Raw genomic sequence first — 15,681 nt, 5'->3', positions numbered from 1 at the left:
ACAGTGTTATTTAATAAAGCAGACAGTGTTGTTTAATAAAGCAGACAGTGTTATTTAATAAAGTAGACAGTGTTATTTAATAAAGCAGACAGTGTTATTTAATAAAGCAGACAATGTTGTTTAATAAAGCAGACAGTGGAAATAAATGGTATAAAATACCGACACAATGGAAATATAAACACAAATGCAGTATAATGTGATCCTTTATTGACAACGTTTCACCCACACAGTGGGTGAAACGTTGTGTGACTTGAAAAAGCCCACTGTGTGGGTGAAACGTTGTCAATAAAGGATCACATTATACTGCATTTGTGTTTATATTTCCAAAGCAGACAGTGTTGTTTAATAAAGCAGACAGTGTTATTTAATAAAGCAGACAGTGTTGTTTAATAAAGCAGACAGTGTTATTAATAAAGTAGACAGTGTTATTTAATAAAGCAGACAGTGTTATTTAATAAAGTAGACAGTGTTAATTAATAAAGCAGGCAGAGTTATTTAATAAAGCAGACAGTGTTGTTTAATAAAGCAGTGTTATTTAATAAAGCAGACAGTGTTATTTAATAAAGCAGACAGTGTTATTTAATAAGCAGGCAGAGTTATTTAATAAAGCAGACAGTGCTGTTTAATAAAGCAGACAGTGTTGTTTAATAAAGCAGCCAGTGTTGTTTAATAAAGCAGACAGTGTTGTTTAATAAAGCAGACAGTGTTATTTAATAATCAGACAGTGTTATTTAATAAAGCAGACAGTGTTATTTAATAAAGCACAGTGTTGTTTAATAAAACAGACAGTGTTATTTAATAAAGCAGACAGTGTTGTTTAATAAAGCAGTGTTATTTAATAAAGCAGACAGTGTTATTTAATAAAGCAGACAGTGTTATTTAATAAAGCAGACAGTGTTATTTAATAAAGCACAGTGTTGTTTAATAAAGCAGACAGTGTTATTTAATAAAGCAGACAGTGTTGTTTAATAAAGCAGTGTTATTTAATAAAGCAGACAGTGTTGTTTAATAAAGCAGACAGTGTTATTTAATAAAGTAGACAGTGTTAATTAATAAAGCAGGCAGAGTTATTTAATAAAGCAGACAGTGTTGTTTAATAAAGCAGTGTTATTTAATAAAGCAGACAGTGTTGTTTAATAAAGCAGTGTTATTTAATAAAGCAGACAGTGTTGTTTAATAAAGCAGTGTTATTTAATAAAGCAGACAGTGTTGTTTAATAAAGCAGACAGTGTTGTTTAATAAAGCAGACAGTGTTATTTAATAAAGCAGACAGTGTTATTTAATAAAGCAGACAGTGTTGTTTAATAAAGCAGACAGTGTTATTTAATAAAGCAGACAGTGTTGTTTAATAAAGCAAACAGTGTTATTTAATAAGCAGGCAGAGTTATTTAATAAAGCAGACAGTGTTGTTTAATAAAGCAGACAGTGTTATTTAATAAGCAGGCAGAGTTATTTAATAAAGCAGACAGTGTTATTTAATAAGCAGGCAGAGTTATTTAATAAAGCAGACAGTGCTGTTTAATAAAGCAGACAGTGTTATTTAATAAAGCAGACAGTGTTATTTAATAAAGCAGACAGTGTTATTTAATAAGCAGGCAGAGTTATTTAATAAAGCAGACAGTGTTGTTTAATAAATCAGACAATGTTATTTAATAAAGCAGACAGTGTTATTTAATAAAGCAGACAGTGTTATTTAATAAAGCAGTGTTATTTAATAAGCAGACAGAGTTATTTAATAAAGCAGACAGTGTTGTTTAATAAAGCAGTGTTATTTAATAAAGCAGACAGTGTTATTTAATAAAGCAGACAGAGTTATTTAATAAAGCAAACAGTGCTGTTTAATAAAGCAGACAGTGTTGTTTAATAAAGCAGACAGTGTTGTTTAATAAAGCAGACAGTGTTGTTTAATAAAGCAGACAGTGTTGTTTAATAAAGCAGACAGTGTTATTTAATAAAGTAGACAGTGTTATTTAATAAAGCAGACAGTGTTGTTTAATAAAGCAGACAGTGTTGTTTAATAAAGCAGACAGTGTTGTTTAATAAAGCAGACAGTGTTATTTAATAAAGCAGACAGTGTTATTTAATAAAGCAGACAGTGTTATTTAATAAGCAGGCAGGGTTATTTAATAAAGCAGACAGTGCTGTTTAATAAAGCAAACAGCGTTGTTTAATAAAGCAGACAGTGTTGTTTAAGAAAGCAGTGTTATTTAATAAAGCAGACAGTGTTGTTTAATAAAGCATACAGTGTTGTTTAATAAAGCAGTGTTATTTAATAAAGCAGACAGTGTTGTTTAATAAAGCAGTGTTATTTAATAAAGCAGAGTGTTATTTAATAAAGCAGACAGTGTTATTTAATAAAGCAGACAGTGTTGTTTAATAAAGCAGTGTTATTTAATAATGCAGACAGTGTTATTTAATAAAGCAGACAGTGTTGTTTAATAAAGCAGACAGTGTTGTTTAATAAAGCAGACAGTGTTATTTAATAAAGCAGACAATGTTATTTAATAAAGCAGACAGTGTTGTTTAATAAAGCAGACAGTGTTATTTAATAAAGCAGACAGTGTTGTTTAATAAAGCAGACAGTGTTATTTAATAAAGCAGACAGTGCTGTTTAATTAAGCAGACAGTGTTATTTAATAAAGCAGACAGTGTTATTTAATAAAGCAGACAGTGTTATTTAATAAAGCAGACAGTGTTGTTTAATAAAGCAGACAGTGTTATTTAATAAAGCTGACAGTGTTATTTAATAAAGAAGTGTTCACAGAGGAGACAGAAGGGGCTCCAGAAAGACGGAGAGGTGGGGTACACCACCATGTGCTGGACACAGTGCACACAACCGAGGAAGAAGTGAAGAGGCTTCTGAGTGAGCTAGATACCTCAAAGGCAATGGGGCCAGATAACATCTCTCCATGGGTCCTGAGAGAGGGAGCAGAGGCGCTATGTGTACCCCTAACAACAATATTCAATACATCTATCGAAACAGGAAGATTGCCTGAGGCATGGAAGACAGCAAATGTGGTCCCAATATTTAAAAAAGGAGACAGACTTCAAGCACTAAACTACAGACCAGTGTCACTGACATGTATAGCATGCAAGATCATGGAAAAGATTGTCAGGAGAAGAATGGTGGAACATCTAGGAAGGAATGATCTCATCACCAGCAGCCAACATGGTTTCAGAGACGGGAAATCCTGTGTCACAAACCTACTGGAGTTCTATGACATGGTGACAGCAGTAAGACAAGAGAGAGAGGGGTGGGTGGATTGCATTTTCTTGGACTGCAAGAAGGCGTTTGACACAGTACCACACAAGAGATTGGTGCAAAAACTGGAGGACCAAGCAGGGATAACAGGGAAGGCACTGCAATGGATCAGGGAATACTTGTCAGGAAGACAGCAGCGAGTAATGGTACGTGGCGAGGTGTCAGAGTGGGCACCTGTGACCAGCGGGGTCCCACAGGGGTCAGTCCTAGGACCAGTGCTGTTTCTGGTATTTGTGAACGACATGACGGAAGGAATAAACTCCGAGGTGTCCCTGTTTGCAGATGAAGTGAAGTTGATGAGAAGAGTTCATTCAATCGAAGACCAGGCAGAACTACAAAGGGATCTGGACAGGCTGCAGACCTGGTCCAGCAACTGGCTCCTGGAGTTCAATCCCACCAAGTGCAAAGTCATGAGGATTGGGGAAGGGCAAAGAAGACCGCAGACGGAGTACAGTCTAGGGGGCCAGAGACTACAAACATCACTCAAGGAAAAAGATCTTGGGGTGAGTATAACACCATGCACATCTCCTGAAGCGCACATCAACCAAATAACTGCCGCAGCATATGGGCGCCTGGCAAACCTCAGAACAGCATTCCGACATCTTAATAAGGAATCGTTCAGGACCCTGTACACCGTGTACGTTAGGCCCATATTGGAGTATGCGGCACCAGTTTGGAACCCATACCTAGCCAAGCATGTAAAGAAACTAGAGAAAGTGCAAAGGTTTGCAACAAGACTTGTCCCAGAGTTAAGAGGTATGTCCTATGAGGAGAGGTTAAGGGAAATCAATCTGACGACACTGGAGGACAGGAGAGATAGGGGGGACATGATAACGACTTACAAAATATTGAGAGGAATTGACAAGGTGGACAAAGACAGGATGTTCCAGAGACTGGACACAGCAACACGGGGACACAGTTGGAAGCTGAAGACACAGATGAATCAAAGGGATGTTAGGAAGTATTTCTTCAGCCACAGAGTAGTCAGGAAGTGGAATAGTTTGGGAAGCGATGTAGTGGAGGCAGGAGCCATACATAGCTTTAAGCAGAGGTACGATAAAGCTCATGGTTCAGGGAGAGTGACCTAGTAGCGACCAGTGAAGAGGCGGGGCCAACACACACACACCACACACACACACCACACACACACACCACACACACACACACCATACACACACACCACACACACACACACACACACACCACACATACCCCTCACACACACACACCACACACACACACACACCACACACACACACACCACACACACACCACACACACACACCACACACACACACACGCACACACACACGCAAATACACATACACACACACACCCACACACCCACCACTTGACAAAAACACGTACCCCCCTCCCCTAACCACCTCTCCCCCTTCCCTAACCACCTCACCTTAGCCACCTACCCCTCCCCCAAACCACCTAACCCCTCCCCAAACCGTCTAACCCCCCCCAACTACCTCCCTCCCTCCAATAACCATCCTTCCCCTCCCCCATAACCATCCATCCCCTCTCTCCCCCAAACCATCTAACCCCCTCCCCAACTATCTCTACCCCTCCAATAACCATCCTCCCCCTCCCCCACAACCATCCATCCCCTTTCCTAACCATCTATTCCCCCCCCCTAACCAGGATGAGGACAAGGGGCTCCAAGGACGAATCTGGGAGGGAGGAATAGGAGGTAGAGCTCAAAAAAAGGGAGGAAGACTGGGGAAGGAGACTAGATGAGCTGGAAAGGAAGATGGAAGAGAGGTTAGCAGCAGAATGCAGAAGGTGGAAGCAACAGGCACAGCAGCAGAAATCAAGATAGAGAGATTAGAAGAGGAGCTGAGACATCTGAAACAGCACAGAGACAAAGATATTACAGAAGTAGCATCGGCAATGGCTACATCAAACACAGACAACAGGTCTGAAGGAAGCATGGAAACTAAACTGTATGCAGAGGTCCTGTCAAACCCACATGGGGCCAAAACAAAGACAGGGAGCACACTAGGACAGAATGAGAGGTTGGAAGACATTGAAGGAAGTAGGACATGTGCAAGGACCTTACCAGATACCTGTGGGGGCCAGGAGCAGGTGAGCAGGAAGGATAAACCAAGAAGCATAGGGGCCATAACTAGGGAAGGGACTGAAGGAAGGAACACTCCACGGGAAGGAACTAAAACACATCAGAGGATGCAATGGGAGTCACAGTGGGAGGTGGAAAGGGAAAGATCCGTGTTTGTCTATGGGCTAGACGAAGCTAAAGGGGAAACTTATGATGAAAGAAAGCAGGAGGAGAAAAAAGCGATTGAAGATATCATGAAGGTGATAGGCGAGGGGGACATGACCCAGGTGGCAAATTTTCGGAGAATTGGGTGGTTCACAAAGAAAAGGAATCGGCCTCTCAAAGTAATTTTCAAGGCAGAATCAACCCGAACCATGATCCTGCAGGAGAAAGCACGGCTGAGAGGCAAGCAGGAGTTCCGGAGTGTGTACCTCGATCGAGACAGAACACAGGACGAAAGGAAGACAATGAAAGAGAGAGTTCAAAAATGAAAGGAGAAATGGGAGGAAATGAAAAAGGAGAGCAGAATAACCCAGGATCAAATGGAAGGACAAGCGCACCCCCCAGAAACACCTGCAGAAGGACTCCAGCCACGACACCCCCAAGGCAACTGAACAATCCAAACCAACCATCACACACCGATCCCTCTGTTTCCACCCCCCGCACCACAGTTACAGTATTAGAACAGAAGTTGAAGGTTTGGTACACAAATGCAGATGGATTAACGAATAAACATGAGGAATGGCAAGAAAGAATCAATGAGAAGTCCCCAGACATCATAGCAGTTACAGAAACAAAACTCATGGAGACAATAACAGATGCAATCTTCCCACCAGGATACCAGATCATGAGGAAAGATAGAAGGGCAGGGGGGGAGGTGGGGTTGCTCTGCTCGTAAAAAACAGATGGAAATTCGAGAAAATGGAAGGAATAGATGAGACGGGAGAAAGAGACTACATAGCAGGTACAATTCAGTCTGGGGAACACAAAGTGGTCATTGCAGTGATGTATAATCCACCACAGAACTGCAGGAGGCCAAGAGAGGAATATGAAGAGAGCAAAAGAGCAATGGTGGACACACTTGCTGAGGTGGCAAGAAGAGCTCACTCCAGCAGAGCAAAGTTGCTGGTTATGGGGGATTTTAACCACAGGGAGATTGACTGGGAAAACCTGGAGCCACATGGGGGTCCCGAAACATGGAGAGCCAGGATGTTGGACGTGGTGCTGGAAAACCTCATGCACCAACATGTTAAGGACACTACCAGAGTGAGAGGGGAGGATGAACCAGCAAGATTGGACCTTGTGTTCACCCTGGGCAGCTCAGATATTGAGGACATCAAGTATGAGAGTCCTCTAGGAGCTAGCGACCACGTGGTTCTGTGCTTTGAATACATAGTAGAGCTGCAAGTGGAGAGAATAACAGGAGTTGAATGGGAAAAGTCTGACTATAAAAGAGGGGACTACATAGGGTTGAAGAACTTCCTGCGGTAGGTCCAGTGGGACAGAGAACTGGCAGGAAAGCCAGTAAATGAAATGATGGAATATGTAACAACAAAATGCAAGGAGGCAGTGGAAAGGTTTATTCCCAAGGGCAACAGTAACAACGGGAAGACCAGAATGAGCCCCTGGTTTACCCGACGGTGTAAGGAGGCATAACAGGAGTTGAATGGGAAAAGTCTGACTATAAAAGAGGGGACTACATAGGGTTGAAGAACTTCCTGCGGTAGGTCCAGTGGGACAGAGAACTGGCAGGAAAGCCAGTAAATGAAATGATGGAATATGTAACAACAAAATGCAAGGAGGCAGTGGAAAGGTTTATTCCCAAGGGCAACAGTAACAACGGGAAGACCAGAACGAGCCCCTGGTTTACCCGACGGTGTAAGGAGGCAAAAACAAAGTGCAATAGAGAATGGAAAAAGTACAGAAGGCAGAGAACACACGAAAATAGGGAGATCAGTCAAAGAGCCAGGAATGAGTACGCACAGGTAAGGAGGGAGGCCCAGCGACAGTATGAAAATGACATAGCATCGAGAATCAAGACTGACCCGAAACTGTTGTATAGCCACATCAGGAGGAAGACAACAGTCAAAGACCAGGTGATCAGATTAAGGACAGAAGGTGGAGAACTCACAAGAAATGATCAGGAGGTATGTGAGGAGCTGAACAGGAGATTTAAGGAAGTTTTTACAGTAGAGACAGGAAGGGCTGTGGGAAGACAGCACAGAAGTGAACATCAAGAGGGAATATACCAACAAGTGTTGGATGACATACGAACAACTGAGGAGGAGGTGAAGAAGCTCTTAAGTGACCTTGACACCTCAAAGGCGATGGGACCGGACAACATCTCCCCATGGGTCCTTAGAGAAGGAGCAGAGATGCTGTGCGTGCCTCTAACCACAATCTTCAACACATCCCTTGAAACTGGGCAACTACCTGAGAAATGGAAGACAGCTAATGTAGTCCCCATATTTAAGAAAGGAAACAGAAACGAGGCACTAAACTACAGACCTGTGTCTCTGACATGTATTGTGTGCAAAGTCATGGAGAAGATTATCAGGAGGAGAGTGGTCGAACACCTGGAAAGGAACAAGATTATAAATGAAAACCAGCATGGGCTCATGGAAGGCAAATCTTGTATCACAAACCTCCTGGAGTTTTATGACAAGGTAACAGAAGTAAGACACGAGAGAGAGGGGTGGGTAGATTGCGTTTTCCTAGACTGCAGGAAGGCCTTTGACACAGTTCCCCACAAGAGATTAGTGCAGAAGCTGGAGGATCAGGCGCACGTAAAAGGGAGGGCACTGCAATGGATGAGGGAATACCTGACAGGGAGGCAGCAACGAGTCGTGGTACGTGAAGAGGTATCACAGTGGGCGCCTGTTACGAGCGGGGTCCCACAGGGGTCAGTTCTAAGACCAGTGCTATTTTTGATATATGTGAACGACATGATGGAAGGAATAGACTCTGAAGTGTCCCTGTTCGCAGATGACGTGAAGTTGATGAGAAGAATTAAATCGGACGAGGATGAGGCAGGACTGCAAAGAGACCTGGACAGGCTGGACATGTGGTCCAGCAACTGGCTTCTCGAATTCAATCCAGCCAAATGCAAAGTCATGAAGATTGGGGAGGGGCAAAGAAGACCGCAGACAGAGTATAGGCTAGGTGGACAAAGACTACAGACCTCACTCAGGGAGAAAGACCTTGGGGTGACCATAACACCGAGCACATCACCGGAGGCACACATCAACCAAATAACCGCTGCAGCATACGGGCGCCTGGCAAACCTGAGAATAGCGTTCCGATACCTTAATAAGGAATCGTTCAAGACACTGTACACTGTGTATGTTAGGCCCATACTGGAGTATGCAGCACCAGTCTGGAACCCACACCTGGTCAAGCACGTCAAGAAGTTAGAGAAAGTACAAAGGTTTGCAACAAGGCTAGTCCCAGAGCTCAAGGGAATGTCATACGAGGAAAGGTTAAGGGAAATCGGACTGACGACACTGGAGGACAGAAGGGTCAGGGGAGACATGATAACGACATACAAGATACTGCGGGGAATAGACAAGGTGGACAGAGATAGGATGTTCCAGAGAGGGGACACAGGGACAAGGGGTCACAACTGGAAGCTGAAGACTCAGACGAGTCACAGGGACGTTAGGAAGTATTTCTTCAGTCATATAGTTGTCAGCAAGTGGAATAGCCTAGCAAGTGAAGTAGTGGAGGCAGGAACCATACATAGTTTTAAGAAGAGGTATGACAAAGCTCAGGAAGCAGAGAGAGAGGATCCAGTAGCGATCAGTGAAGAGGCGGGGCCAGGAGCTGAGTCTCGACCCCTGCAACCACAATTAGGTGAGTACACACACACACACACACACACACACACACACACACACACACACACACACACACACACACACACACACACACACACACACAAACACACACACACACACACACACACACACACACACACACACACACACACACACACACATACACACACACACACACACACACACTCACACACACACACACACACACACACACACACACACACACACACACACACACACACACACACACACACACACACACACACACACACACACACACACACACACACACACACACACACACACACACACACACACACACACACACACATACACACACACACACACACACACACACACACACACACACACACACACACACACACACACACACACACACACACACACACACACACACACACACACACACACACACACACACACACACACACACACACACACACACACACACACACAAACACACACACACACAGGGTCGCGGCTGCTTTTACGTAAATTAAAAAAAATATGTAAAAAATGTAACCCTTGCCTACACGGATAAAATTTGTTTTTGAAAATGTGCAATTTTTCTTTATGATTATATATATATATATATATATATATATATATATATATATATATATATATATATAATCATAAAGAAAATTTGCACATATATATATATATATATATATATATATATATATATATATATATATATATATATATATATATATATATATATATATATATATATATATATATATATATATATATATATATGTCGTGCCAAATTATGTTCTTTCTAAAATTTTCCCTTAAACGTTCAAAGATATTTTTTTCATTTATGTTAATGTAAAAATTAATAATTTTATACCAAAAGAACCTTAGAAAACTTACCTAACCTTATTATAACAAGCGCAATTTATTTTAGCCTAATCCAACTAAATATATTTTAGATAAGTTTACAATAATTTAATAATAAACAAACACAATGAAATATATTTTTTTCGTTAGGTTCAGAATGATTTTTTGCGAAATTATTGCATACACAAATTTTTGCTTGCCTTATTCGGCAAGAAGAGCCTTGCTATTTAAGTCAAAATCGCAAGTTTTACCTATTCGGCACGACATATATATATGTGTTTTCGGAGACATGTGCTTCCAGGTGTATATACACTAAATATTCATTGACATATACACATCTTTTGATACATATATGCACAGAGATACATACCTCTCATTGTACTTCATACACATGAAGATATAATTGCCCCTCTGCGCATATACACTGATGCAATATACCAACAAGTCTCGTGTGGAGTCACATCTCTGCTTTATATCTGTTGTTCTTTGAAAATGTGATGAAATGAGGAAGCGCTTGGAATAAGACTGTGTTTTTTTCAACGTGGTTATTTTGCGTATTGATGTCACCTGTTACCCATGATCTTATTACATATTCACTAATATACACCTCTCGTTGTATATACCCTATAGCGTGAAGACCCACCTGCAGGTGGTAGCGATAGTTGTTGGTGACAAAGGTCCTCAGGAGTCGATCTCGGTGATCGGCTTCGAAGCCGTGCTGGATCTCCGCGTCGCTGAAGACCTCGAGAACGTCCGTGGCAGCCACTCCCAGCAGCAGGTCCACGGGTGTACGTCCTTCCTCGCCTGCAGCAGGATGACGCACAGTGCAAGTTAATTAATAAACACTGAGATATTTAACACTTACTCCCCCCTCCCCACACCCCTGGAATTAACAGCGCAAGTACGTTTTCGGTTTTAACGATTTATAATTTAGATTTTGCCGCCGAAGTGGCTAGTTTATGCACCTCATAACCATATGGATACAGAAAAGGCCCAGGAGCTAGACCCCAAAACGGTTAACAGGATTACATCTGGATTTATATCTACACTTCTCTGTTACAAGCAAATTTATAAAATTTGCTTAATATATCTGGTATCTTATTTTCATTAATAAGATATACTGACATACCACATAGGTTGTATATTGATACCGTCTTCGGGAAAGTGAAAGGTTGAGGAAAGCAGCGCTTGTTTTAGAGTTTTTAATTTCATGTTTTTTCGTGTATCTTGCAGAGGTTTAATTTTTTTTACAGGCTTGTGTTTACTAGAATTTATAATATGAAAAAATTTTAGGTAAATGACACAAGGGCAGCTAATGCGACATTTTATTGTGGCAACGTTTCGCTTGTAGCCTAATAGGCAAAGCTCTCGCTTCACACCCTGAGGGTCCGGGTTCGATTCCCGGCAAGGGGTTTAAACATTGGGCGTGTTTCCTTACACCTGTTCTCCCTGTTCACCCATCAGTAAAATGGGTACCTGGGTGTTAGTCGACTGGTGTGGGTCACAGACTGGGACAAAATTGACTTAATTTGCCCGAAATGCTCTGCATAACAAGGGGCTTCTATCTACCCAGAAGATGGACACTTGTGGGAATAAATTACGTCCGTACTAAAAGACAGAAACCACAAAACAGCATTCTTAGAAAACTTGACAGTCTTGTATAAATGCTGGGAAAATACAATGAGTGGGCCAGATGATGCTGTCTTGACGGACAGTACCTGCAGGAGTAAAGAAATGGAAGTCAGTGTACCGGAGTGACAGAGGTCCTGGTGCTGGGGAAGCAGGTATACACAAAAATATGCAAATTCCAGAGTTACAAAATAGCAGTACCACTAGAGATGGCAAACAAGGGGATGATACTTTGAGGAATAGTGTAGATACACTTCCAGTAAAAACTGGTGAAGGCACCATTGTTTGTGCAGGTGCTGTAGTGAGGAGTCAGAAAAAAAGCACCAGTAGGGAAAGCAACCACGATAAACTATGGCAAACAAATCAAACCTATGTAAATCTTATGCCTTGGGTATCTGCAACATGGAATGTTTGGAAAAACTGGTGGATGTGCAGTTTTGACCATCCCAGAAAATGTTGCGCTCACATGACAGCAGGAGAATGCAACTCTTCTTCCTGTAATTTTTTTTTCACCCTGAAGTGTGTTGCTCCTCAGTCCAAGAAAGACAATGTTACAACATATATTGTTAGGAACACCACCTAAATGGAAAATCTTTCAGCTCCTGCCCCAAACATCTTGCTGCTGAGGGATTTCAATTGAAGACACGTAATATGGAGGAATCTAGCAAATAATGTTTTAACAGAGATAACCTCTTGAGGCAGCATAGAGGAAAATTCACACACACATGAGCTATTAAATCTCTGCACCAAATTCACCTTAAACCAGCAAATAATAGAGCAAAGAAGGCTGGAGAATACATTGGACCTCATCTTCACTAACGATGATTTGATATGAAATGTAACCATATCAAAGACAATACACTCTGATCACAATATAACAGAGATACAGACATGTATGTGCAGGGCTCCTGAAAAGCAAAATGTGATAAATTATGAGGGAGCTTTCACCAAATTCAACTTCAATAACAAAAACATACAGTGGGATCAAGTCAGCCATGTCCTAAATGAAACAAGCTGGGAAGATATCCTAAACAACATGGATCCAAACCTTTGCCTAGAAAGAATTAATTCTGTGGCACTTGAGGTATGCTCGAGGCATATTCCTTTAAGAAAAGGGAAGAGAAGATGTAAACTAGAAAGAGAGAGATGCTCCCTATATAGGCGAAGGCGAAGAATCACAGAGCTGCTGAAATATGAAGGGAGGCACTGGGCAGAGAAACAGCAAATATCGAACTTAAGCTTAAAGAATCATACAGGAGACAAGAAACTCAGGAAGAACAAAAAAACATAAATATAATTGAAAGAAACCCAAAATATTTCTTTTCCTATGCCAAATCTAAGGTGAAAACAACATCCAGTATTGGATCCCTGCTTAAACGAGATGGGGCTTACAAAGATGACAGCAAGGAAATTGAGCGAGATACTAAAGTCCCAGTATGGCTTGGTGTTCAGGGAGCCGCTGCAACCAGACTAAGAGTCGACAACCTAAATGATTTTTTTATGACCGAGACTCAGAATTTGGTAAATTCAAACAGCTCTGATATTTTCTTAACACCACATGACTTCGAAAAGGCAATAAATGACATGCCCATGCACCCTGTCCCAGAAGCAGGCTCGTGGAACTCCGTGTTCATCAAGAACTGAAAGGAACTTTATCATTCTATGGAGAGGGAACATGAACACAGGAGTCATTCCACAGTACTTAAAACAACAGACATAGCCCCGCTCCACAAAGAGGGCAGCAAAGCAATAGCAAAGAATTAAAGGCCGACTCATCATTTACACAACCCAGAGCAACATGGGTTCAGAGCAGATCGCTCCTGTCTGTCCCAACTACTGGATCACTATGACAAGGTCTCGGATGCTCTAGAGGACAAACAAAATGTGATCATGGCGTAAGAGCGCACAAAATGCATGATAAAGGAATAACGGGGAAAGTTGGTATATAGATCTATAGCTTCCTAACAAATAGAAAACAATGAGAAATAGTAAACAGAGTAAAGTCTGAGACGGCTACAGTGAAAAGCTCTGTTCCACAAGGCACAGTACTTGTCTCCATCCTGTTCCTCATCCTCATGACACTCGAGGTTGCAAGACAGTGTCCTCCATCGAAGACACTGCAAGACTCCAAGTGGACATCAACCAAATCTTTAATTGGTCCATGGAAAGCAATATGAAGTTTAATGAAGCGAAATTTCTTTATACTAAGATATCGAAAAATTGAGGAAATGAAAACTATATCAGAATATAAAATAAATTTCAATCTAACAAAAGAGCGAAAAACTAATGTGAAGGACCTGGGAGTGATAATGTCAGAGGATCTGACCTTCAATGATCACAACACTGTATCTACCACATCTGCTAGAAAAATTATAGGATGGATAATGAGAACCTTCAAAACTAGGGATGCCAAGCCCATGATGATTCTCTTCAAATTGCTTGTCCTCTCCAGGCTGAAATTTTGCTGTACACTAACTGCGCCTTTCAAGGCAGGTGAAATTGCTGACCTTTAGAATGTACAGAGAACCTTCACGGTACACATAAGTACAATAAAACACATGAATTACTGGGAACGGTTGAAGTTCCTTGACTTGTATTCCCTAGAACGCAGGCGAGAAAGATACACGATAATATACACTTGAAAAATCCTAGAGGGATTTATACCAAATTTGCACACGAAAATCACTCCCTCCGAAAGCAAAAGACTCGGCAGGCGATGCAACGTGACCCCAGTGAAAAGCAGAAGCCCCACGAGTACACTGAGAGACAACACAATAAGTGTGAGGGATCCAAGACTGTTCAACTGCCTCCCAGCATACATAAGGGGGATATCCAATAAATCCCTGGCTGTCTTCAAGAAGGCACTGGACAGGCACCTAAAGTCAGTACCTGACCAGCCAGGCTGTGGTTCGTACGTCAGTTTGGGTACAGCCAACAGTAACAGCCTGGTTGATTGGGCCCTACTCCACTGCGGGGCTTGGTCACAGACCGGGCCTCGGGGGTACTGACCCCCGAAATCCTCTCCAGGTATACTCCGCGTATACTCCAGGTATAGTAGTATGTCACTGATGTCAACTATGGACTGTATACCTTATACATGTACTGGTAGTAAATATTATTATTATTATTATTATTATTATTATTATTATTATTATTATTATTATTATTATTATTATTATTATTATTATTATTATTATTATGTCAAACTGGCTTGATAAAGCTCCTGGAGAGCGAAACGTTGCCACAATAAAAACGTCACATTAGTTGCACTTGTGTCCCTTTTACCTAACATATTGTCGGTAATTCTACTAACATTATTACAGGTTACAAATTTTTTTTCATTTATTCTGTTTCTCTCGTGTAATTTTCTAGAATTTATTCTGTTGTAAATTTTTTTGTAATAAGAATACATTCATTAAAAAAAAAATTCTGACAGTGTTTCGATTCGTCGTGAACTATAATCAATATTGTGGATTTGTGTATAAAAAATTCTCGTATTTGTGAAAAAAATGTCCACTCATTTTGTGGATTTGTGTAAAAATTCTCTCTCATACTGTGGATTTGTGTAAAAAAATGTACTCCCATAATTCGGATTTGTGAAAAAATCTCTCATATTGTGGATTTGTGAAATAATGGAAAACAATAACTAAAGTTTACTCATCATATTGTGTTGTTCATCCATCATATTGTGTTGTTTACTCATCATATTATGTTGTTCACTCATCATATTATGTTGTTCACTCATCATATTGTGTTGTTCATCCATCATATTGTGTTGTTCACTCATCATATTGTGTTGTTCACTCATCATATTGTGTTGTTCATCCATCATATTGTGTTGTTCACTCATCATATTGTGTTGTTCACTCATCATATTGTGTTGTTCACTCATCATATTGTGTTGATCACTCATCATATTGTGTTGTTCATCCATCATATTGTGTTGTTCACTCATCATATTGTGTTGTTCACTCATCATATTGTGTTGTTCATCCATCATATTGTGTTGTTCACTCATCATA

General features: G+C 40.9%; 1 protein-coding gene across 1 annotated transcript in view; it reads right to left on the bottom strand.

Annotated features, from left to right (window-relative positions):
- Nucleotides 1-15,681, bottom strand: part of LOC128696944 (neuroligin-4, X-linked-like) — a 156,353-nt gene that overhangs the window by 15,676 nt on the left and 124,996 nt on the right. Inside the window, exon 6 of the mRNA XM_070095182.1 lies at nt 10,674-10,834. Within this exon, the coding sequence (XP_069951283.1) occupies nt 10,674-10,834 (161 nt within the window). The remainder of the gene's footprint in view (nt 1-10,673; nt 10,835-15,681) is intronic.

The sequence above is a fragment of the Cherax quadricarinatus genome, chromosome 49, assembly GCF_038502225.1.
Source record: "Cherax quadricarinatus isolate ZL_2023a chromosome 49, ASM3850222v1, whole genome shotgun sequence".
In the NCBI taxonomy this organism is placed as follows: Eukaryota; Metazoa; Arthropoda; class Malacostraca; order Decapoda; family Parastacidae; genus Cherax; species Cherax quadricarinatus.
Note: the sequence above shows the minus strand (reverse complement) of the source record. Positions and strands in the feature narration are given on the sequence as shown.